Source organism: Lonchura striata, chromosome 2 (genome assembly GCF_050655825.1).
Source record: "Lonchura striata isolate lonStrDom1 chromosome 2, ASM5065582v1, whole genome shotgun sequence".
Taxonomy (NCBI): Eukaryota; Metazoa; Chordata; class Aves; order Passeriformes; family Estrildidae; genus Lonchura; species Lonchura striata.
Window position 1 is genome coordinate 17,980,888 of NC_140704.1, and position 26,652 is coordinate 18,007,539.

At 39.6% G+C, this 26,652-nt stretch overlaps 1 protein-coding gene across 10 annotated transcripts in view; it reads right to left on the reverse strand.

The window, feature by feature from the left end:
• KIAA1217 (KIAA1217 ortholog) overlaps window positions 1-26,652 on the reverse strand; it is a 360,062-nt gene that overhangs the window by 327,690 nt on the left and 5,720 nt on the right. For 6 of the 10 annotated variants that reach the window (XM_085573026.1, XM_085573014.1, XM_085573016.1 and 3 more), the window contains one exon: window positions 5,738-5,835. In XM_085573026.1, the coding sequence (XP_085429152.1) occupies window positions 5,738-5,801 (64 nt within the window). In that variant the 5' untranslated portion in view covers window positions 5,802-5,835. Of the gene's footprint in view, window positions 1-5,737; window positions 5,836-26,429; window positions 26,622-26,652 lie in introns of those variants that run through there. The other 4 variants (XM_085573022.1, XM_085573015.1, XM_085573017.1 and 1 more) reach the window with 3 other exon arrangements.

A 26,652-nucleotide genomic window follows, 5' to 3' on the forward strand; every position in this document is an offset into this window, starting at 1 on the left:
TTCCCATTTTTCCCCTTTCATTTACTAATAAAAGAAATTAAAGACACAAATAGTATAGACATGGAAAAGAAACAGACAGATGAGACATTTTTCATCATGTTAAAAATAATTTTCAAGACAAAGACCCTACTAACCATGTTCTTCTCTGAGAGTAAATACCATAATTACTCATCACAACGAGTGCAGTCTAGATGCTTCCAAGCCTTCTAGAAGTCCCAGATTTGTGGGTTTGTGGGTTTTTTAGTCTTTTTTAAAAACCCACCCTAAATCCAAGAAAGTACATTTTATTTACACAAGTATTTTCTAGTAATGCCATGATGACTGCTCGACATTCACATTCACTCTGGAACTATGACCATACTCCATGCATTCTTTTTAAATCTTGATTATTTTAACAGAAGAAGAATATACCAGACAGAATCTCTGTATTGAAGATGTTTGTCCTGAAATTATATTGGATCCAAAGTAGTCAGGACTATATATTACAGAAGTAGTTAATTTAAAATTAAGATAGCAATAAAAATGGTACAGAGGAAAGCATTTGAACATCACTGACAAACCTGACTGCTGTAACATTTTCCATACACTATGTCTCATCATCAAAATTCCAGCACTGATTTTTTTTTCCAAATGCTGGGATATGCCAAAGTGCAATTTTAAAACAACCCAGTACAAGATGTTACTGCTGCATTTTACAGCATTTGCTTGTGCAGCATACTGCTCCACATGGTCCCCTGAACCTGGGTGGCACTGACAGCCCTGCTCCTTGTACTTCACCAGGTATTTTCAACAAAAAAAAGTTGATAAATCATTTATTTCTGCCTCCCTCAACACTCAAAGGCCAAATAACCTCTCGATACTTCAGCAATGCCTCAGTTCATGGCAGAAACTGGATAGGTGTCATGGTTTGACACTGGCACAATGCCAGTGCCTCCATGAAAATGCAATCTCTCAAATGAATTCTGTGAAATGCAATCAAGAGCAGAGCAAAGCAGGCCCAAGCTTAATAACAGGGAAAAAAAACTTTATTAAGCTACTACTATAAAAGAAAAAAAGGAAGGAAAAAGAAACACACAAAGATCAAAATTAAAACCTTGCAAAGAATTCCTCCTCCTACCACCCAATTCCAACAAACCACAGTGAGACACAATCTGGACCCCAATCAGGTTTCCACCCTCCAGACAATCAATACTCAGTCCATCAAGGGAACAGAGTCTCTCCTGTGCCACAGACCCCCCAGGAAACAAAGCTGCCACATCCTGTGTTTCCATGTCACACATGGCACCGCCCAGAGAAAAGTTTGCCACGGTGACCCTTCTCCTTTCCATGCACAGTGCTCTCACTACAAAATCCATGGATGGACAGACTGCTTTTAGGATTTTTCCTTTCAAGGATGCGCTGCCAAGAGGGGAGAAAACAACAGTTCAGTTTTTCATTTTTTTGGGACCATAGTCCCCCCCTAATTTTTCCCTGGGGACGGGGATCCAAGTACAGAGATCTTCTTCTCTTCTCCCTCATTGAGAACAGGAGGCAGCACCACAAACCCCCTAATTTTCCTCTGTTCACTCCATTCCCCAGCTGAAGCAGGTCTCTTGGCTCACTGGCATCCTCCTAAAATACAGTCTCTCGGAGGAGAAAAAAATTGGTTCAGTTTGTGGGCAACATGGAAGAGTCCAGCCAAAAGCCACTCCTTGTCCCTTTCCCATCTAGAATTTCTCCTTCTAATATCCCAGTGTCCAAGGTGTCCCTCTTCCTCTCTTTCAAACTGAGGAGGGGAAAAAAAAAATCACAAAGCTTTCATTTCTCAAGGAAGGGTTAAAAGTCCCAACTCCCTGTCTGGCTCTCTGCCCAGGCTCCAGCTCCCACGGTGGCTGGACACCTTGTGGTCCCCCCGCTTTGCTCTTCTCCTTCCTCGAGGTGAAACTGCCAAGAAGCCACCACTGCCAAGAGACTCTGGGGGTGGGGGGGGGGGAACAGAGACATCCCAGATTTCTTCACCCTTCCATCTGCAGGGGGGTTCCACCCTTGGGCCCACCTCAGTCAGGTCATGAACTAAATCTTGAAGCACAGAAGAAGGTAAAAAGAGTCTTACAGTACTTCTTTTTACAGGCCATTTGCCTCTCTCAGGATGTTGCACTCCTCAGAAGAATATTTTGCAAAATTTACTTAATATATATATATGCAAAAGGTTGCAGAGGTAAGGAAATGCAGTCAGTGCCAAGTCTCTTGATATTCCAGCTGTGACAACGAATCCAAACTGATGAAGTAAAGATGTTCACACATATACATACTTTGTAAAATATTTTTTTTAAAAAACAAGGTAAAGCTTAAAAGATCAAGAAATTGGGCATTCATTCAGGATGCTTTTTCCCCCCATACAATGCAAGCACCTCACAAGAACATCTGTGACACAAGTATTCCATCACAGGATGGGCAAAGGTTGCAGTTATCCCAGAAAGAAAGAAAGGAAACTAGTAAAAGGGAGGAAAGGCCTGATAAAGAAGTGCCATAAACTCAGATGTTTCCTTTGATTCCCAAAGAAAGATGAAAGCAGAAGAGAAATGCAGGAAAAACACAAAGAAGAGACACACAAAAGAACAAGGAGAGAAAACAGTCCTGAGAACAACACACTGGAAAAGGCAAAATCTGTAAAGAAAAAGAATTCTGACTTATTTAAATGACTGAGAGAAAGTCAAAATTGTTTATCAGATACATCTATTTTCTTGTGCACAAAAGCACCGGAAAGATACAGTGCAAATATCTTAGGTAGGCACACTATCAAGGAAAGTCAATTTCCAACTTGGGCACTTAAAATACAAACACCCAACATAAACACATATGCAGAGATAAGGACTCAATAGGAAAATTTGAAGCAAAAGATACCAGGAGCATATACACACAATCCCCAGCACACTCAGAAAACAAAACAAAAACAAACAAACAAAAAAAAAAAATTTGAAAAGCAGAAGTGAAAAAAAAATCACCCTCTGAACATGCAAGTTTGGTAAGTGATGAGATGTCATGCAACTAGCCACATATATGTACTGAATATTCCTAGCAGCAGGAAAATACCAATAAATAGCCATAAAGAATCACAAAATTCCCTTTAACCCCATCATTTTCATAGAGTTGTTCAAGGGCAAGCCCAGGAGTGGTGGTAGGGAGGGACAGGTATAGTAGTGGCAGGTTGATGAAGCTCAAGGTGCTCAACAGCTTTCAACTCCAGCTAACCCAGCCACTGCAGCTACTGCCTTTCAGCTCCTAAAATCACTGTACTGTGCTGCAGCAAAGCTCCAGCTCACTGTTGAGAATCCACACCAGTTCAGCCAAGGCTGGGAAACTTCCATGTGCTGCTGCTCTGCTCCACCACTTAGCCATTCCCATTTTGAGATGAGGTTGCCTAAAACAAACCTTTTTCATCTGGTATAACTAAACTGATCAAAATCAGTTATTTTCAAGAACAAGAATCAATTCACAGTGAATGCCAGTCATGGCTGGCATCTGTGAATCAACTGACTCCCAAAAAATCTACTACTGGAAAGTGTTTGCAGCATTAAAAACAACCATAAAGCAAATTTCTACTGAACTACATCCACCCTCTTCTAAATAAAATTAATGAAGTGAATAATCAACTGTGGAAGGAGTTTTTAAAAAAAACCTGAAAAGATATTTCCTTAGTGCAAATACAAAATGTTATAGTGTCACTAACCAGATACAGAGAGAAGGACTGAGACACCACCTTCCCAGACCTCACATCAAAGCCTTGCTATCTCCCAGCTTTGGCTGGAAGTAAAATCCCAAAGGAGACGTAATTTTCAAGTACTAAACCTAATTTTAAAAAGTGCTTCAGATCCAAAGAAAATGTCTTCCTTCTTTGACTCAGAGTCTGTCCCTCAGAACTACAAACACAGGTGAATTTAAACTCAACCTGTTTCAAGACAGCCAGTAATAAATGCAAACCATGGTGAACAGAAACAACTTCAAACATTTGAGCCAATAGCATCACAAAACCTGACGATAAGGTAACTCTACTGGTCAGATCTCAAGATGAGAGGAGCAGGTTGCTGACATCATCCACCCAGGAGGCAAGTAAGAGTACAATCCTCCAGGGGGCACAGACTGCAACCACACACCTCAAAACGTTTATTGCCTGAACAGGCATCAGTTCAAGTGATCATTGCCAATGTACTGATACTGCTCTGCTGACAATGATTTCACACACAGCTTCACATCAGCATGGATGACACAAAAATTCACATTTCTTCTCAGCAATAGCAATCACCCACCACTGCTGCAAATCCTCCCAGGGACGTTGCCCCCATGCCCCAGCCCTCAAACACCAGAACAGCCCACAGACAGTGCTTTCAAGATCACAACGTGGTCCAGTTTAACAAAATAACTTATTAGCCCTGACCTTGCAGACAGATCTCCCAGTCATGTAGTTTCCACCACAGGGTAAGGCAGGACAAAAGGCTCAGACTTCCTCTGAATTTGTGGGTCTCTAGACAGAAAAGACTCTTCTTTGCAATCATCTTCTCCCAAACAAGATGATGGGACAAGACAGGAAATAATCAGGTAACAACATAGGTTTGAAGGATCATTTCCTGGGAATCAGACTATTTTTCAAAATCAGCAGCATCTCTACCCATTAATTCAGACACAAATGGTGAATGTCCACCACAGGAAAAGTAAGCTAGCTCTTGCTAGAGCAACTACAGTAGTAGATCAAAAATGTAAGTATTTGGCCTTGGGGAATTCAGAGAATCAAAACCCGTTCTTGTCAGAACCTAAATGAAATCCAAAATACAACAGTCTATTAGTAATTTACAAGTTTCCTAAACCAAAGGTCTGAGGAACTGTCCCAGTGTCAAGACTGCATTATCTATATAAAACAGGATAATTTCTTCTTAGCTCTGCTTGGCATATTCAGGCTTCAGACTGTGCAAGACAGTTCTGTGTTGTAGAAAAACCAAGAGAGAGATGTCAATGGGTACTTTAATTGCCCTTCCTCTTGAACAGCTGGACCAATTCCTAGAGCCATTCCCTTAGATCCATTGGACTTGTTGCCAGGGCTATTAGAAGGATCTAGGTCCAGAAGTCCACAGTTTTGTCTAACAACTGACAATCATGTTTAAAGCCACAAACATTAACATGAAAATATCTAGATTTATTCCCAGAGTTTTCTGTGTCTCAGCAAGACTCCCTGGCAGACATAGTGATCACTGATAAAATCATGAAGAAAGGCCTAAGTCCAATTCAAGCACAGAAAACACATAAATGCCTTCCTCAGAGAGTCAAACAGGGGGTTCCAGCCACTCACACACCTTACTTTTTCAAGAGGAAAATTATATAACTAGAGTACAACACAGAGAGTATTTTTTCCATAACTGGTGGTAGCCACATCTAACAAATTTTAGCAGTACACAGAAGATGTGATGGGGCTCATAGCATATGAAGGAAATCAATAGTGCTCATGGCAGAAAAAGAAAGTATTCCAGAAATTAACTTTTTTAAAGAGAGGAGCAAAAAGACATTTCAGATGCACCTCCTCTAACCCACCTTCCTCACCCCAATGCTTATCTTCTGTATAAATAGATATATAAAGTCAATGAAGATATAATTCACAACTCAGTGAGCATCTCCAACTCCTCTTAGTTCTGCCTTTATATCCTCCCTATCCATCTATCAAATAATCACCTCTCAGCATTTTGCACACCGAGGATGAGGTTTCACTTACCCAGCTCTCTACAGGGGAGCGCCACGCTCCAGCGGGGCGGCCGGGTGGCTCTGCCATGAGGCATTCCGGGGCATCACAGCACAGGAACTTCAGGAAACCTAAAACAGGAAAGGAGTGAGTCAAGATTGAGTATGCTGAAGCCCCTTTGGAAACCAGCACCACCAGCCTCCCACAGACAGCCAAAGCTGAAAACCCTGCAAACAACACTTCATCGAGGCTGACTAACCAAAACATTGTTCATTAAAATGCAATTAAAGCTGGAAGTATGAACAATTTAACAGCTATTCACTTCAGAAAAATATTGCCATGATCTCAAAAACAAATATTTTTAACCCAGCAGAAATGCCCTGCAGCAGCTAGGTGACAGCAAGGAAAGACAGTCAGGTCCTTGAGTCCTATTCCCCACACACATTCACCCACTCCCTTGCCATTGTCTCTGATTGGCAATGTGATTTTTCCTAAGTTTAGAATGCCAAGTGGGAATTGCAGGAGGAGCTGTCTGTATGTCCACATAATGAATGCATTCCAGAGACAGGGAAGCTGTGATGACTGTGACTGACTTTGGTACAGATCAGCTTGCAAAAGGGTATAAAATGCTGGAGTCCGGACCAACGGGTCCCCTAAAGTTGCAGGCAGTTTCCAGGTGCATCCTCACCCTTTGCCCAGGCAGAGATGCCTGCACGGTACATCCAGTCTGGAGACAGGGAACACACATTTTTGGACAGGTGAGTACCAGCACTAAGATCTGGTCATGTGAAGAAATAAAATCCCAAAGTAGCCACAGAGGTGCTTTGTAGCCTTGTATTTGTGCATTCTGCAGGCCAAAGACTGCAAACCTTTACATTTTTAGCTGAACCTGCTTATGTTACAACTCTTTAGACCTGATTATATTATACAATGCATCAGCAATATTTAGATACTGTATTAGCAACAGATCTAACCACAACCATCTACATAATTGGTGTCATATTTCTCACACCTGAGTCTTGTCTCTACTACTCTGCCACAAGTTAGCAAACAAATGATCCAACTTCTTAAAGCATCAGCTACCTTTTCACCACAAGGCAGAGCTGACGTATGCCCAAAGAAATTCTGAGCTCTCAGCATTTCTAAAACTTTATTTTGTCTTTATTTCACCAATACCCATTTCCAAGCTTCATCCATTTGTTAGTTCTAAGCATTTCAAATAAAACATTTTATCTAGAAGCAAGAAAATAAAAATTAGCAACAACATTATTTTCATCACTCAAGAACAGTACAAGTTTAAAAATTATCAAAGCCATTAATGTGATTTAGGTTCAATATCTTGAAATAATGACCATTATTAAAAGTACACAAAACAATGTGGATCTACTGAAAGGCTAAAATATAATTACACAATTTTCCCTTTAACTTGCATCTAAGTGGTTCAATGGATATTTCGCAAACTTAAAGACAACATTTCATATTCACAAAGCCTTGTAGGCTGATAAATACAGCCTATGATCTCAAAATTTCAAAACAAAAGTTGTTTTAAGAACACTGCTTGACAGTAAAGACTCATTGGTCACACCTGCAAAAGGTTGACAATATTAGTGAGCTTCCAGCTACCCTAAGGGAAAGCAAAAGGCAGAATCCCTCTGTCCCTCCTTGCCTCAGTTTCCCATCAAATCAGCATAGCACTGCCAAAATGCTCCAGTATTGCCTCCACATCATTTTTCAGAACAAGCCCAGGTAATCTGTTAGCAAGAACCACAGATTCACATCTAGGATTGAAAGGGCCAAAATACTTGAAAATGTTCAAATAAGTGAGCCAGGAGAATGATAAAAAAGGCAGAGAGAATAACTGGGTTTATGTCTTCAGAACTGAGAATAGCAACACAGCTTTTTTAAACCAGAATGCAGTCTACACAACCACAACTGGCAAAATCAAAATCTTTTGTAGAGGCTATACTTGATTAAATTAGTTTAATTTTCTCTATAAAATAAAAAAATAATTACTGGTTTAAAAAATAACATAAAATATTCTTTATCTAAGGAGTGCTGTAGTTGGAGGAGAACATAGTTCATTCTTCATACAAAAAAAGAAGAGACTAAATTGCTTGAACACAAAAGATAACTCAAATTCATCTACCAAGTTGTACCCAGCAACTCTGTAATAATTGCATACAGAACACAAACATTCTTTGTTGAGAACTCACAATATCTAATCAACTATAATTCCAAATTTTATTTTCCATTTGTAAATTACCAAGGGAGAAAACTACACAACAGGGATGTAAAATAATATTCTAGCTGAAGATATTTTGCTAACACATAAGCTGCTACCCAGCCCTTCCCTAATGCCTGCAAGGCTCTTCTGCTTCAAAACTTACTTCAGTTGTTAGTTTCTCTTTGAAGGTATTTCAACTATAATGCAAGCAATGCTCTAATGAATTCTCAGTGCTGTGCTATCTTTCCCAAACAGTTCTTTTACGTCACCTACAAATTTGGATGCTGAGATGTACTTGCTATACTCCTGTGCATCTGTTTCTGAGGAATGTCAATATAATCATCAAGTGCGATGTTTTAAAGTTTCTATACTTAAAAAAAAAAATAAACACACCAAAAAAAGCCCCAAATATACACCTTCTATGGGTTGACTGCTTACTCACGTTAACCTGTTTTGGCACTTAACCCTTCTGACCCTACTCCACCTGCCCAGTTGCTGACTGGTCCTGCACAGGTCTGGAGCCAGGGGAGGGGTTTGCAAGGTCCTGTGAGTGGCACAGCCTGGGCAGCACCACACCAATGAACTTCACCCTTCTCCCTTACAAGGTTCATGCTCTGAGTAAGCAGATTTGGTAGCTTGCACTCCTCCCCAAACTTGCCCCTGGCAACAATCATTTTTCGGATTCAGGAGTAGTCGCTGACATCCTGAGCTCCCAAAACACCAAGAGCTGCCCTACAGACTTGTACTGGACACCTCAGCAGAAAGCAGATGGCACTTGCCTCATGCTTGGAGCATCCAGAGACCACAACTCTTACTGCTAAGGGACACTTCTGGCATTGTCCCTTGTCATGCCTTCCCTATGATGGCATCTGAATACATTTTGCCACCAGTTAAGGCCCCACTGTGACAAGGACCCTTCTGGAAGGGCAAAGGCAGCGGCAGCAGTGACAGGCAGGCTTTTCAGTGAAGGAAGAGTATTGTCAGCTGCATCTGTACACTGAACTCTCCAAAACTAATTTCAGTAAGTTAAAAGGAGAATATTATAAGAGGAAAACAAAAGGCTACTGGTCTGCCTTATGAAACAGATTTATTTTTTTTTCCCAATAAGCTAAAATATGCTTCTTTGAGGCCAGCAGTCAAGGGAGCAAATACCTCACTTTTACCAGCCCAACTTCAAGAGCCATGCCAAGCTCACTAAAAATGCAAAGGCAAAAAAAAAAAGCCAGAAATTCCCTCTATTCCAGAACATTCAAGTAATTTATCAATGAATGAAAGAATTAAGCTAAAATTAGGAGTCTTTTTGACACAAATAATCATCCTGTCTTCTTTACAAAAAAGCAAACATTTCCAGGTTGTAAAAGAGCAATGGCAGAGATGTCTTTTCTTGTGTAATGAGCAGCTGACAATTTTATACAATAAATAATGCTATTTTATAGTAATAAGTACAACATCAGCAACACAGTAAAGTTAATATATTACCACTGACAGAAATTATTTCTGTTCTCTATTAATCTGCATTCTTTACAGATGGTTATTTATAAAAATTAAACATGAAACTGAAAGGTTATCTATGGTCATATTAGCAAACATCTGCTTATGATTCTGATTTCATGTTTGCATGCTATTCTTGGAGAAGCAACCCTTTTTAAGATGTACCAGATGTGACCAAGTGTTCTTAATTGTAAAATATTTGTTTCAGCAAGATAAAAGTTCAGGGCCAGGAAAGAAATCACATATTCTGAAAAGAGCAACTGCCTTATACTGCTGCTGCTGAATTCTCCAGACAAAAAGTGTTTCTGAAGAGGGAAAAATGCAGTTTATTTAGTGTGCCACTACAGATAATCACTCTTATTTTTAAACATGAAACATTCAAATGTATAAACATGGACTCAGTTTCAACTTTCAAGCAGAGAAGTAATGCATTACAAGAACTGCACCTATTCACTCTCAGGCATGGGGCTGACACAGTAACCTTCAATCTCCAGTGGCAGCAGCTAAAGCACCCTTCCACAAACTGGCTTTAGAGATCTTGACTTTCCCCAAATGGCCTCACCAAGACTTCTCCTTCTCACAACGAGACAGAAACAGTTATCTGTGGGATGGGAAGGTGTTGCAGGAAGCAGATGAGGGCTACAGTAAGCAACATCAGGGAGTTAATGTAGACCAAAACAAGGAGAGATGGCTTGTTCAGTTCTTTCTTACCGTCTCCCTATAACCTAGTAACTGATGAACCTATTTCCTAAAAGTAATAATTTTTAAAAAGAGTTCTGGACCATCAAATTATTTGTTAATTATGTTGGATAGATACCCTTTAATGAATAATACTGTTAATCCATAGCAAATATATATAAAAAGAAAAGAAAGTAAATTAATAACATAAAATAGACTAGCTGAAGACTAATTTAATGGCAAATAAAAATTAACAATTAAAATTAAATTACAAGTGTGAAAACGAGTGTGGTCTTTTCAAGACTCATAGTTTGTTTTCACTCTCTTGCCCCACTAGTTCACATGCATCTTCAGAGTCAGATTAAGTCTCCAAGAAGGGCACACACCATCCTTCAAAGAAAACCCTGGAAGGTACAAGAGTTTGACCACGGTGGCCAGGCAGAGAGGCTGGCAGGTCCTGCCCCAGAGGTGCAGAGCCAGGGTGCTCACCAAGCCTCTGCATCTCTCAGCCATGCTCTTCCTGGCACCAGAACGGGTTTTCATTTGTTGCCCAGATAATGTTTGGGATCTGCAGAAGATTCCTCTCCACCATCACACTAGGGTAAAAAAACCCAAAAATTTGTAAAAGAGTGTTTTTCCCTCTTTGCTTCCTCTTCCATGAAGCACGAGAATTCAAACAGGTTGCAAATGACACAAAAATCTGTCACCACACATACAAAAGGCCAGTCAGAGAGCTGCCCCGTGGGAAGGGGGCTCTGTTGAAGGGAAAGTTATGCCTCAGTGAGCTGTATAAAATGTAGCTAATAAAACTGCATAGCTCAGTGTAAACAGGGAAGAGCCTGCTCCCACTTCCCATCCATGGACCAAGCAGAGATGATGCCAGCAGACACAGAACAAAACAGAGCACACCTGAAGGAATGCAATGGCTCAAGGACTCCTCCTGGGACAAACAGGCCATACGGTGGGAAAATGCAAAAAAAGACACAGTAGCAATGGGGCAAGGGCAGAGGAATAGAAACACCAGAAATCATTCATTTAATGCAAAAGCCCAAGCAGATCTGAAATCCTTCCAAGCCTCTTCAGTGATGATGTGCGCTTTTGTAAGCAGAAGTAGCTCTTAACATACTTTCTGCTTGAAATGAATTCCTCTTAATGGAATTCATTTCAGTCTAGAGCTGAACAGCTTCCATTTTGGATATATGAAATCATCCAAATGGTGTTTCTCACACACCTCTGCACCTTTGACATCATTTAAGATGCACCCCAGAGAGATGAGCAAGTCATATACACACACAAGTGGTACATTAGCTACAGTGAACAGGAACATCTGCATCTAGCTATGGTACCTTGAAATCAGTAATGTAGCCAAGAAAAGAACTATTTTCAGCAATCAGATAAGTAATAAAGGTATTATTAATTCATATGGTTTCAGCCTCTGTTATTTCTTAAAATTCTTCAGAATAGAATAATTTAGGTTGGAAAATACCTTTGTAGACATTGAGTCCAACCATAAACCTAACTCTGCCAAGTCACATTTAACCACAGAAATTTTACCATAACTGCATGGCAAAAGCCAAAGAGCAAGAAAAACCTAGCTTTGGTGAAAGTGAGTAAAAGGGCACCATACACTATATAAGAGTCTTGATGGACGCACCTGAAATTTTTGTAGAACGTCAACTATCCCCAGAAGCTGAGTCATAGGAATGTCTAGACTCCTCAGCCAGCCATCAGCAAGGCACAATTGAATTCATCTTACCCTGTATTCAATCTGCTTGAAAATACTTACTAAAACAATGTTTTTATTTAATGTCTTCAAGGATACATCTCAAAATAATGTGATTAATTGATAAATACACAAAGACTTCTTCCCTCTGTTCCTATTGACATTAACTTATTCAGACTAAGTTTCCTAGCTCTATCTGGACACTACTTTTCACACAGCTCTCAAATGAAAGTATATCAGCAAAGCAACTGGTATTCTTCCTAACATTCATTGTGTGTTTTCATTTGAGTAGCACCACTAAAGACAGGACAGCGGAAGCAAAGTATAGAGTGCTATACCCTCCCTCTGTCTACCACACTGAATTCAGAGTAGCTGTAGATGGTAAAGCAGTAAAAGACTGGAAGCAAGTCTTCCCACCAGTGCTCCTGAGCAGAGCTGCATTGGTGCTACAGCAGCAGTGGCAGGTTTTCAAAGAAGCTGCAGCGTGTACAGAAATGCCTTACACAGCCAAACAGAAAAATCTTCCTTCCCGTTTCCTCTGGCTTCAGACTAAAGAAGGAAACTCTAAATCAAGACAATTCATGAGCATATAGGGAAAGGTAGATGCCTTGTTTCTACCTGCACTAGAAAACATCATGTTAAAAGGTTCATGTTGGCATGTTGGCATAGCTTCACTGAAGAATCAGCAGAGGATCTGAGCACTCTGTAGATGATGCAGCACTGGACAATGTAAGACCCAAATCTTACCTGCAAATGCAGCTACTCCAACTATGAAATGCACACTATAGTGTGTTAGTGAAAACAGAAGAATTTGCTGAAAGATAGCCACTTCTATTTTAAAGAAAGATGACCAGTGATATATTATTAATTACCAAAGTCATTAAAATTTTATCACAACTGTAATATCATTATTTCTTGTACTTGAAAATAAAAATGAGAAGTCAAATTTGTTTCTTGCATTTTTTAAAACACAAATTTTAGTACCAAACCTTCTACTACTTCTATTACTATTAAAGAGTAATTCATAGCTGAACAAAAACCACTTAATGCAGTGTTCCACTAACCTTCAGAAAAGCTGTTAATATCCAGGATTCTTCACAGCAGGGTAGGGTTGAGAAATTAATCCTTTTAAAGTTGAATTTCAACAACAGACAAAGGCATGTGTTAGCTGAATTCTATTTATGGCAATCATCCAAATATCAAATAAAGTTTTCCTGGCTGTGCTTCAGTCATCCCCATTTACAACTAAAGAGTACTTTTATAAACGTAGACAGACAGTATAAAACCTGTGTCTTGTTTGCATCCAGATCCACACATCTCAGAAAGAGAAAACATTACTTAGTAATTGTCACTTCAAGAAACACAATAGGAGTGACTTATTGAAAAATCCATCCTGTACAGTTGTAAACTCCAGACAAAAACCCATGAACTCAGAAAAGACTACTAAAATACCACAGTGGACAAGGCAGAGCAACTAAGGAATGACAGAACTGCACATATCTGAATATAATAGGGTACCACTTTGCTAAAGAGTTTAAACACTTCAGCAATGTATTTAAAAGGCTTTAGCACATATAAGAAATAGAATTTAAAGATGCGTATTTCTCTCATAAACAACACAGAATAGCAAGTGGTGGTGGTGTGGAAATCAATCTGTGCACAACACCTTAAAAATTAAAAGTGTAAAAAAAATCTCTGATGTTGCCATGTTTTAATCTTACAGCATGCAGGTAAATGAACTAAGCTTGTGTATGGAAAGAATCCAAATATGCTATGTATGAAAATTCAATTAAGAAATTCAAACAGCTTCATTTTGCCATAGAACATTGTTGGATACAGTTGTTATAACAATGGCACTTCTTTATTCATGATTCTATACTAAACTGGATTCTAAGGGTTCTTGGTTTTCTCCCCATCTTCACATTCTGTCACTACAAGGATTTAATATCTGAAATGCTCAAAGAAACCCAAACACATATGACCAAGTTATATCAATAATAGCTATTTATCAATGGTTTTAAAATTTTACTATGGTTTCAAAGCCAAAGTTCACCAGAAACAGAGAGGTGATGAGGGGCTCCAGCCAGTCATGCTGGTTCCTTAAGTGCAGTGCACCCTTCAAATTCAGATGCACACAAATCCACCTGACCCTCTGTTTGTTTTTGTCATCTCTTATACTTGAAGTAGAACAAGAAAGGCAACAGCAGCAATGTAAGAATAGAGGCACTTTTTACTTTTGAGATTACGCCACAGTATTTGACATGAAGAATTAAAGCATAGAGGTATTCAGACAGATTATCCCTACATTGCAGCCATCTCTCAGGTTCAGTATTTTATTATGAACATGGATGTAGAGGCTATGTTTGTAAGATTTGATATGTCCTAGTAGTTCCTAGCAGGATATTTAGCATTTTGAGCCCACAAATCATCTTCAAATTTCATCTTTACTCATTTTAGAAAAGCACTGTTTTTCAAAGGTATTTTCTTTCATCATCCCCAAAGGTAAGAAATATTTATGCTTCATGCAACTAATTTGGTTTCTACTTAGAGCTCAACTACTATGTTTGATAACAAATATAATTTTTGAGAAGAAACATGAAGTACTGTTTGTTAAACACTACTTCATGACACAGTTAAAATAAATCTATGCTGAAAGCCTTACAATTGTAACACCACTGCTAATAAACTGAGTGATCACGTATATGAAACAGATGAGTTAAGTGAAAGCAATGGAGCTCCAGACTCTTGTATCACACCAGCTTCTCTCTCTGGTATCACAAGATCCCAGGAGATAAAACTGTACAAACACTCAGAAGGGAGCTCAAAGCATGGCATATGAGTCCCAGACTTCCTGCTTGACTTTCTGTCACATTCAGCACCACCAACAACTACTTTGAACATACTCATGATGGAAACTGAGGGGAAAAAAAATAAAAAGAGGGAAGTGAAAAAGAAGATTATAAAAAACACCCCTTTATAGTAAGAACCTGAATGATATAGCAGAAGTAGATCTTATGGACAGCATTTGTTCAAAGTAAGCTTTCATCAAGCACAAGGTGATACAATTCCATCTCAGGCTTTGCATCTACAGGCCCTTTGTTCTTTCTAAAAGCAGCACTGCCAATGCACACTAAGCCTCTCTTACAAGGCAGATAAAGATGGGTGCAACTAAGGATGTGTATAGTCACCCACAGGCAAACCTGTGTGATAAACACTGCACCTGAAAGGAATTCCTCAAGGAAATAAAGGTGCAGGTTGTTGTAAAAGTGGGTTACGAAACTATTAAGCAAGAGCTCACAGAAGATCCTGGATTCACAGCCTCCTGTTCTCCAATCATTCTGTAGTGCTGCTATCAAAACTTCCTGATTCTTCTACTGGAAGAGCTGAAAAAGGCAGCTGTGTGCAGTACATCCCTCACTCAGCATTGCTTGTCCAGCATGGCACCTCCTATGAGCTACAGAAAGCAGGCAAGTATTATTACACAAAGAAGGTAAGTGTTAATTCTGTTCCTGAGAACTGCTAGCATTAGTTCCAAAGTACAAAACTAAAAGCACCTATAAAGCAGCAGTTCCATCAGTCACTGTCTTGCCAGAGTTATCCTTATAGAAACAAAAAAGTTCTTTTGGAGAATATATCAATAAATAAGTAAATCACCAAACCGCAAATCAAGTATCAACAATTCTCAACAAGCAAATTGCTGTCATTTAATATTTAACCATGCAGGAAAATTGTGGCTTGACTATATGACATCTTTAGGACAAAAAAGCTATTTAGGAGACTACAAGCATTTTTTTTTGTTGCTTCCACATGACAGAAAGTCTCAGTTTTACAGTTATTCAGCTGTGTAAAACAAAACTGGGGGGCCAAGATGGTGAATAGAAAGTTATGCTCATGCTCACTGCAATGCAAAAATGCATTTTATTAGTACACACATATTAGTTTGAAATTCTTCAAAATCAATTTTTTTCATCAACTAAACCAATTACACATTTAATCAGTTCAGATTTGGTACCTGACATTTGGTGAACTGTTATAGTCACAGTAATTCAGCTGTTCCTGGTTACAATGAATAGCTAACTTTGCTATATTTGAATGCTTCGTGTGACATTCAATCACAGAATAACTAGCCTCAAGGTTTTAGGTTTTATGCCTAAATTGTGGGAACCCAGGGCAAGGGGAATATCTGCCTGTCTGCCTTGGGGTGCTCTGACTCCCAGGAAAACACTGACTTTGACCCTCATTCATGGAGAAAAATTCCAAAGCCTCAAGGTAAACTAGAGACCACAAAAGTGTGAAATAGATTGTAGAGATTGTAGAGAGTAGGGTAGTATGCCACATGGGTGAGAAATTTAGGTTTTAGGATTTTTAGTATGTTGTAGATAGGTACAAGATGGAGGATACAGAGTGTTGTCTTGAGTTCCTTTCTTTTTCCTTCTTCTTTCTCTTTCTTCTTGGGTTTAGGTGGTATCTTGTAATTGGGTAGAAAAATCTGCATTGCAGGTCTTTAGGGGTCAGTTATTGGGTTAGAAAAGAAAATAATTTAGGTGTCACTTCTTAATTGGGTAGCTTAGTTTTTGATTAGACTTAAAAATACCTTGCAGCACAAGGTTGTTGGCCATTTTTGTCCTGTTTTCATATATGCAAGGTGTGCTGAAGTTTTGATAAGATAACAATAAACAGAAGCTGAAGACCAAAAAAGTCCAATGAATCTCTCATTCCTGACACAGAATTGCTCCAGGAGGATCTCCCCTGCCAGGGGAGCCCCCAGAGAGCTGCCCAACTTGGGGCCCTCAAAATCACATTAAGTGATTTTTTTGTCCTACATTACCAATTTGTTTGTACATTTGGGTTGGTTTATTTCAAAAAGGACAGTATGTGCAATATCTGTATCTTTCTAAAGTATAGGGACATAGGTGTGAAGATGGGATTTGGGCTTAAGTTGCTATACATCATACTAGAAGTTACTAGACATGTCAAATCTCACAAACATAGCTTTACATAGAGGTCTATAATAAAACACTGAATGTCTGAGTGGCTACAATATAGTGACATTTTATCTGAATACCTCTGTGCTTGAATTCTGTATGTCAAATACATTGTATAGCCTCAAAAGGAAAAAGTGACTATATTTTTCATCACTACCATTGCATTTCTTCTTGTACAGCAAGTGTAACACATGGAAAAAATAATCCCATCAGGAAAAAAATTGTGCAAATCTTAAAAAGCTAAGTAACATTGTTCTGAACATCAGTAAACAGAGGGTCAGGAGGACTTCTCTGTGTCTGAATTCAAAGAGTGCTTTGCACCTAAGGAACTAGCATGACTGGCTGGAGCGTTGGATTTGCTCTGCGTTTCTGCTGAACTTTGATTTTAAAACAATAGTTATGTTTTAAAGGAGTTGATAAATAGCTATTACTGATATTCTTTGGTCATACTGTGTTTGTATTTCTTTGAGCACTACAGAAATGAAATCCCTGTAGTGACAGAATGTGAAAATGGGGAGAAAACCTAGTATCCTTGAAATTCAGCTTAGTACAGAATCACAACTAAGGAAATGTCATTGTTATAGCAACTGTGTCCAGCAGTGCTGCATGGCAAAATGATGTTCTCTTTGAGGGGGTGGGCAACAGAAGTTGAGACAGATTTTCACTGATTAGCTTAATCCACCAAAAAAGTATAAACAAAATTGCGGTTTAAATATTTACATTACTGTACTTCACATCTTTGAATCTTAATAATTTTCAGCTTATTTGGTGCCCTTTGCAGATATTTGTTCAGAATTTTTTAAATGTCAGCCATAAAAATAAAAGGAGTAGGAAAAAGTACAACTTTATCACTCGTTAAAAGTTGCCAGCAGCTCTCAAAACCGGCAGCCTGCAGAAGAAAGAGACTCTTGTGCTCGCCCTGCACAAAACGCCCCACGTAACCTTTAGAACTCCGCTGGACACACAAGATAGCATCGATGGTGCGGAAGGGCCGAGCCGCGGATGTCCCGCCCGGGACAGAGCAGCCGTGCGCGCCGGGCGGCAGAGCCGCGGAGCACCGCGCTCCTCCCGCGGCCGCGCTCCGCAGCGCACCGAGCTCGGGTCAGAGGATGCGGAACGCCTCCCCGCTGAGCCACAGAGCTCCTTCCATTTAACCCCAGAGCGCCGCGCTTCTCATACCGGTCCTCCCGCAAACGCCAGGGGGGTTTGCTCCTCGCGTTAGGAGGCCAACAAAAAAAAAAATTAAAACCATTAATTGCTGGTCTGGATGCAAATGAACGGGCTATTTTTTGTGAATGATATAAAGCATTCAGAGGATTCAGAGGTCTGGTCTTTATTGAGCAATCCAGAGACCAAGCTCTGTGCCAGAGGCCATAAAGAGAGCCCCATATAAGAATTGTTTACAAGACTAGCATTATGAAATAACAGAAGTAATAGGATATTAATAGCTACCCACGGACACACTTGGTTTACAAAGAAAATTTGTAACATTTAACATAAACAAGACAACACCTTGAACACAGTAAAAAACTAAACAGTTAACCTACAAGTAAATATGCACCTATGAGTAGCCAAGGAAGGAAGAGCAGCCTCACTGCATCAATTGGAAACTTTTAGATGTTAGTGCAATTACAGTAATAACATCAGAAACTAATAAATGGTATGGGCTGTTAGACACCAAAACAATAACTCTAGTCAAACAATTCCAGTGCATGCTGGTGCTCTGTTAACCTTAAAGCAACCATCAAAAGGAAGAATCTCTAACAGACTCACCCACCTCCAAGCTTTTGCCCTCAGGTTTTCCGTGAGTGAACTCCATCCATTAGGCCTAAAGAGAAGCTCAGACAGAAGGCTAGAGTGCAACTCCTGCCTTTTCAACAGCTGTATCATTTAGCTGCTTTGAGGATAGTTAATGATGCTTATTAGCTTGCTGACAGATGATGTATCCATCATTAATACCTTTAATGAATACACCAGCAGCTACACACTTCTCTGTAACACAGATAAAGCTTGAGAAACTGCATCTGCAGACAGTGCTCAGTGGAACAGCATAAAGTCCATTTTCCTCAGCATTGCCATCACTTGAAAAGAAAGGAAATAGCTTTATGCTTTCTTGCCCCAAGGATGTTGGGTTGTTCATCCAGCTGCAGAGTTTTAATAGGAGACACATAAACAGACCTCAGCAAGTTACAATGCTAGGGTACAGAAGTGGGTTTAAACTTACTTAGGCTGAGGATTAGCTGAATGCTTTTCTCATTTTCCTGCCAAGTGATGCTGAAAGTGCTAACTAGGGGCTGAAGTAGTTTGAATTCCTCCAATTACTACTCACAGAATTACCTAGTACATCTTAGAAGAGCCTACTATGGAAAAACTGCTAGTTTGAAGGCAATAATGTACAATGTACCTTGAAACACTGCTGAAAGACCTTCAAACTAACCTTGTCTATTAGCCAAAAAGCCCCAAAGTATTCATAAACAGGCCTTATGTTTCAGAGGAGCAGAGATAAGTCAACTAAACAACTTTTCTAGCTGCACAACACAAACAGACAAAGCTTTGGGAGCTAGATCCTGGTCACATAATGCTTTGCAAATGCTAGACTTTGGACTTCTTGCACACCCAATACTTGGCACTGCCTCATACGCCTAAGATCCATGGAGACTGGATATCAAATATAACACACACAGCATTCCCTCACTCTCTGCACCTCCTGCCCCAAGAAGTGCATTTTAGCTTGGATTCCAAGGCACCCAACTTATCTGTGTGCAAAACAGCCCAAGCACCTAGGTGAACCACTTAAATCAGGAAACTGATCCTCTTCTTCTAAGAATCAAACCACAAAACCATCTGATAGGCAGCACAAAGAACAGAGTCAAGATCTAACACAGATGCACACACCAAGCCTACAGGCTGGAGAAACCTGTAATCCCTAAGGGCATTTTCACTGTGAGGAAGGTCAAGCAGCAGCACAGGCTGTCCTGAGAGATTTGAAAATGGATGGAGCCTGCACAGACATGACTGAATCAAGCCCTAGGCAAGCTGTTCCGACACCACAGCTGACCCTGCCACTTGCTGGAGGCCACTCTAGAGACTTTATGAGGTCTCTTGCAGCCTGATTTATCCCAGGAGATTTTTCCATACATGCCACAACATGTCATGCCATTGGACTTTGATGTTATTCTAGCCTCTGGAAGGTACTATTATGGAGTCACATACAGATTAGTTAAAACTGATTCCATGAATAAGCCTTTGTATCTTCCCATTTTCAAAGTTCCAATCTGGCAAAAATTTTCTTATTATTGGGAAGAGGCAACACAAATAATTTTGAAAATACTGTTAACAAGATGCTGCACTTCTTCAACACAATTTCTGAAGCAAGATGTTTGAAAAGCAATTTATGTATAAAATGTGCTGTATTCTTCCAAATTTTACCTCACCCCAAAATAAAATAATGAACTCTTTCTACTGGAAATCAGACAGTAGACAACTCTTTTCAAAAACAGGAAAATATTTTTGTTTGGAAAGAGTCACTAAACTATGAACTAGATATTATGATTTTGCGATAAACATTACCTTTGTTAAATAAAAAAAATAAAAATACTGCATTATTTTAAGAGCCCTAATTAGGGAAACAATGTTGCCTTTTTGTGGCTATTTATTAACACTAGCTGAATTTCAATAATAAATTGTTATTCAGCACCATATCATCTATTTATATCCACTGTTCTGAGCCAAAGGCAGCTTACTGCCTGATTTTGAAGATTTTGGCCATAATTTCAGCATAGGTGGCAAATGCAAGCTGGCGAGCTCTTAGGCAATTAAAGTCTTTATAATTATTATACCACCACATACAAGAATGATAGAAATGGGACTGGATGAAATACAGAAATCTTGTAGTCATGCTTACAGCACATGACTCCAGTATTTCTTCGGTGATTGTACAGTAGCATACTACAACTATCCCATTGGTCTTTAAACTGAAAATGTTTAAGTATTAGCTCCATGTTTCAATTATGTTAAAAGAGGATTATCCATACTAAAAAGTGGTTTATTCAAATAAATGTTACAATGGAAAGCATTTGCTCACTAATGTTCAGCCAAAGTACTAATTACATACTCCATAACTGAGTAACAAATACTCATAATCCGTCCTTATGGATTTGAACATGAAGACAAATAACTTCAAGAAACTTCTTCCAGAAAACCTTTCCAAATAATCTCTGTAAAAAGTCACAACAACAAAGGATAGAATAAATTTCCTAATCATAGAATTCACACTCTTGCCAGGCAGAATGCTGTTTCCAAGGTAAGGCTTGTCATTACTAAAGCAATATTCAGTCCCAACTATCTTGACAGTACATGTTCTCTTTTACATGATCCCAAGAGAACCTTCTTGCTTTTCTCCATTGGCTTCCTAATAGCCAAAACCACAATGCTGGCATGCTTGTAGAGAGCTTTCTATTACTTTACTTCATGCAATATGACAAGGAAAAAAATTGGTTTAAACAGAATATAGTGAGTTCATTTTGATGAAAGAAAAGTATTGCTATGTTTTACTGATAAAATCCTTCCTCGGTCAAAAAGCTATACACAATTAGTTTCCAAAATGAAAAATTAGTAAATGCTTAACTATACTAGTCTTGCATACTCTGCTGTATGCTATACCTGAATAATGCAGCAAACCTGAATTTATGCAATGTAGTGTCAATGTATTCTAAGAAAAGTACAGAATAGGGTAATAATGTTAGCCACACAGTGAACACCACAAACTGTAAATTAGTTTATAAATATGTATTTTGTTTCCCAGAAAATCTTCTCTGAGATTAGGACTGCAGCTAGGAAAAGGTCTGTTTGACCTTTTGCATATCCAGACTCGGGGACAGAAGAAGTGCAGCACCCACCAGCATCAGCTGCACCAGGAAAGGAGGATGATGTGGGGATGTTTGTGGTCCACAACTCCTAAATCTGACATGATTAAGTTGTATTCTTCCAGAGTTCATGCAGTCAGTAATGCAATCAGGGCTTCCTTCTTTATACTTGTAAAGGAAATTAGGATTTCAAGGTTTTTTGTGCTCATACTCTTTCAGGATAGAGATCACAGAAAAACTGAGTGAAAGGAAAGCACCAGGTAGGCCACCTGAAGAATAAAATTCCAGCTTTTGTGAGTTTGAGCAGCATAAAGCTGTATAAAGCATCTTAATAAGCAAACCCCTTAAGTTTTTGGTTGTAGTAGGTTTAATTTGATTTAAATTGCATCTTTCATCAAACACTCATCACCAATCACAAAGATTTTAAACATTCCTCTAAAACTCCATTGCAAAGGAATCCACATCTTTTTTTAACAACACCGACTGAGCACGCAGTTTCGAGAGAGGCTCTGGAATCTCCATCCTTGGAGGTGCTCAAAACTCACCTGGACAACCAGCTTTAGGTGGACCTGCTTGAACAGGGAGGCTGGACAAGATGACCTCCAGACATCCCTGTCAACCTTAGCCATCCTTTGGCTCTCAACCAAATTCCTACCAAATTCTACAAAAGCACTGTTTCACATCTCAGTGCACCCAAAGAAGGGATGCAGAAAAGTAACATGCGTCACATAAGATCTGAAAACTGATTTTAGTCTATATGGCATGGGTAAAAAAAAAAAAACAAAACAAAACACAAACAAACAAAAACTCACACAGAGCTTATATTTTAAGCAATTTGGAACCTAAAGTAAAAAGTCACGTAATGCTACAGGAGGAAGAAAGAGATATAGGAAAAGAATCTAAAGCTACCTTGTTTTAAAGAAACACATAGTCCACAAGATTTTACAGACTTGCCCTTAAATTGCACAAATCCAAACACTGTATCAAGTGATTTGGAGGTAGTCCAGCCTCTCAAGGTTTCCTGAGAAATTTTCAGTGGGGAACTACAGAAGAGTATGTTTCCCTTCTCCCATTCCAAGAAATTGGAACAAAAAGGATGACAACCAACCATTTTAATATCACCTTAATTTATAAAAACAAAAATAGGAGAAAAAAGCCCAAAACAAAACCCAAACCACCACCAATATTTACTATTAAGGTATGATCTTGAAATAACCACTGCACTGTCCCAATTCATTATGTCCTTGACCCAAAACCAATTCTTCCCCTAGCATTACCCACTACCCTGGGACAAACAATGATGTAATCCCAAGACTTAACAGTATAATTTAATGTTAACAACAAATATTTCAGCATTTTCTTTTTGTGCATACATTTTCAGAGTTATTTCATTTCATGCTGGCTTGGAAAACTACTATTCCATTATTTAATGAATTCTAAGGTATTCAGGAATATAGCCAACTCCAGCTTATATTGGATAAAAAATGGAAGAAACACTATTATTCAACTGTCCTGAGGGTGGGGAAAAAAAAGAAGAGAAACAGTCTTGCATATAAACTACATATACAAGTTCTGAGGCATCTTTAGTGAATCCAAATCTACAAATACAAATCTAGAAGGACTTACAGATAAATATAATGTCAAGTGTTATGTGCAAGTCTTCACTGAATCAAGAGCAAGGACCACACCTTCTCCAGTCAGAGGGATTGAGATGTTTGGTATGACAGAGGACTGTTCCTTTGTACCACAGAACAGCACATTTGAGGAAAAAGCAATTTATTTTTTGCAGAATTAAAGAATCACTGATGCCTAGCTGGAACACACTACTTTGGAAGAGGCCCAAAAGCTCAAGTAATTGCAACGGACTGGAAAGGCCTTCACCCCCAGGTCAGCAATTTACATTCCAGCTGGGCTATTTATGAGACAAAGCAGTTACCACCAACCACCCTTTGAATGCTCAAGTTGGCAATTTCGGTACCACTGCCGAGGTGCAAACACACACAGATACCGTGACAAACCAGTCGCACTGTGACAGTAGAAGAGCCCAGGGCTGAGGTGGTGCACAAATCATTTCGTTGGTGACCACAAAGCTGGTCTGCAATAGAATTCCTCTCGATGGGCCTGAGATTCTGCCCACCACAACAATGTCAAATACAAACTGGCATAAGGAGTGGTAAGTAAAAATAATGTCATTCTCCATGAGACTTAAACTCGTTACAGTTTGATATGTGATGAGACAAATAGAAAAGAAAGTCCATATTTTTTCTCTTTCTCTGCCAGCTAACATTAGTTCCACCCCACTTTCCCAGTTATGTCTTTAGTTTTCCTCCCTCTCAACTTGCTTTGCACTCTTTGCTTCTTGCTCCAGAGCATGGCCCTTTTTTCTTCATCCTATATTTACCACCCACAGTCTACTTTCTCCTCATTACTTTCTTCACTGTTTCAAACTTAGTTTCCAATAGACTGCAAACTCTAACTGCCTAATCAACATAACTATTGTAAAAATGGGCAAGGTCTATCTCTAAGACTTCTATATCTTTAAAGCAAACTTTAAACACCTAGCATCTCAGTACATGCATAAGTTTTTCCGCATGTTCATAAAAACTTCAAGAGTGATAGGGATGCAATAGAACATAAATAAAAAGTGAAAAATCAACCATGGCTGAGAGTTAGAACAGGAACTAGAAATAAACATCCTCATTTTCAACTCTGAGTGAAAGACAAGCTTCAAAATCATTAACTGTCTCCTTTTGCTTACAGCAGGAGGTCACAGCAAATGTCAAACACAAGAGAGCTGTTCAATTAAGGGCGACCTTACAAAATCCAAACTGTTACCAACAGCAGCCTAGACGTCATGGTTGCCCCAACAAAGCCACTGTCCGGACAGCCCCTGTTACACAAGGCTTCACACTAAAGAGCTGCCAAGCTTTAACCTTCAATGAGGAGAAATCAATTTAGTCACTCAAGAAACTTAACTGCCCTACCAGCACACTGGCTTCCTTAGGCATATGTAAAGAAAAAAAGGAAAGCTAAATTTTCCCAGCTCTTTCTATAGCCTAAACCAAAACCTACACACATGGAGTACCAGTATGGCAATTGATCACAGAGCAATAAACAGGAGATTGCTATGTCAAGCACTGAACCTAGGTAGACAGCAGATTAGCTAAGCAGGACATCTATCCCTTAAGGGAAAAAAAAAGGCACAAAACAAAAACAAATAAACAAAGAACCCTGACAAAACCAATGATAAATAAGAATAAAAAGGCAACATTTTCGTGGGGGGGTGGGAGGGTGGGGGTAGTAACTAAATACAGGAGTTTTATTTAATGACAATTCTATTGCTACACATTGAATGCTTTAGAAAACATAGCTAATCTGAATTACAACAAATTGTCAAAACAGTTTTAGAATAATTTTTCTGCCATAGAGGAAATATATATTTCCAGACACAGGAGCATTAAAAATACTCAGTACTAAACTTCCTCCTCTTATTGTGCAATGATCTGAAGATAAAGGTTTTCTAAAATCCAAGCCTGAACTGTGGCATTATATAAAGTCCTTGGGCCTGTGCACATCAGAGGATGTAGGGTCGCACTGAGAGGAGGAGGTTCTGGCTGAAGAAAGAGTTGTGCATTACTGTGCATGCTGTACCCTGACCACTGTACATACAACATGACCAACTGTGTGCACAGAAATTCCTGCATGCATTAGTTTGGGTCTTATCAAAAGAATTTGAGATTTGGTTTGGCTTGGGTTAAGAGAAAATAGTTGGTATAGTTAGTCAGAGATCTAGCCTGGTCACTGTATGAAAATGTCATTCTCAGAGAGCTAGAGGATACAGATTTCTATGCATACTCACTGCAATTCACTCAGTTCACAAGGTCAGAAGGAAAAAGTAAATAATATGGGTTTGATATTCATCTCTAACATGCAGAAAGTCAGTTTACCAGAAGTCTAGATGACATCTTAATGCTTGATATTATGCAATACTTTGCCTAATAGTCTATGCTTTCCCAGTAAGCAAAAGCTACTGTACAGACAGCCTTCCTGAGCTACCAGAGATGTGCAAACGAGCAGCTGGTGATTTCCATGGGTAGTATGCAATGCTCATCTGCAGAACTCCAAACAAGGATTTTGAAGGTATTAGGACAGAGAAAGAACAGGAAATAAAAGCACATTAAGAATGACTGATTTTAAACAGCAGCACAGATATGCAGCACTAAACATGACATTTAAATATTCTGAAAAGCTGACATCACCATACTGCCCAGTACTGCATGCAGGGGCTGAACTTTGCCAAACACGAACAAGCCAAATCCTGCTATTCTTAAAGCTAACAATACTTTTGTTTGAACTCCAGAGGCAGCTGAAAAAGTTGACTCTCGGCTGAGAATAGATCATACTTCAGGGCACAAACATGGGCAAAGACATGCCAAACACCCCTCACACATAAAGATCTGCCACCCTCACACGGTCCCTTGCGATCGGAGCAGCAGGTCTAGGGTTGCGGACCCCGCACTTGGAGTGCTTAGAGAGCTGCGCTTTCGTCCTCAGGGGATCAAAGGAAAAGCTTCCGACTCAAACTGCACATTCCTAAAGGATTTAGCTTGGGGTTCTTTTCCTCCAAAAAGCACAGTCATTTTGTTGTAGAAAGCTTCTGACAGTCAAAGCATGCAATACACACACACCACGCACACCCCACACCCCCCCCCTCATGTTTTTCGGGGGAAAAGCAGTTTCTGCGGTGCTCCATGCTTACCAATAAGTAACTTCTAAGTTTGACACGTCCCTAAGTTTACTCACAAGCAGAAGACTCGCAGAAGGCACAGGCAGGCACAGGGACAGCCAGAGCGGCGGGAGGATGCGGTGCTCCCGAGCCGGCGCTCGGCGCTCCCGCGGCGGCCGCCGGAGCCTCCCCCGCGCCGGGAGCCGCCCGGGCAGCGCTCCCCGCCCGCGCTTCGCCTCCCCGAGCTGCTGACGGC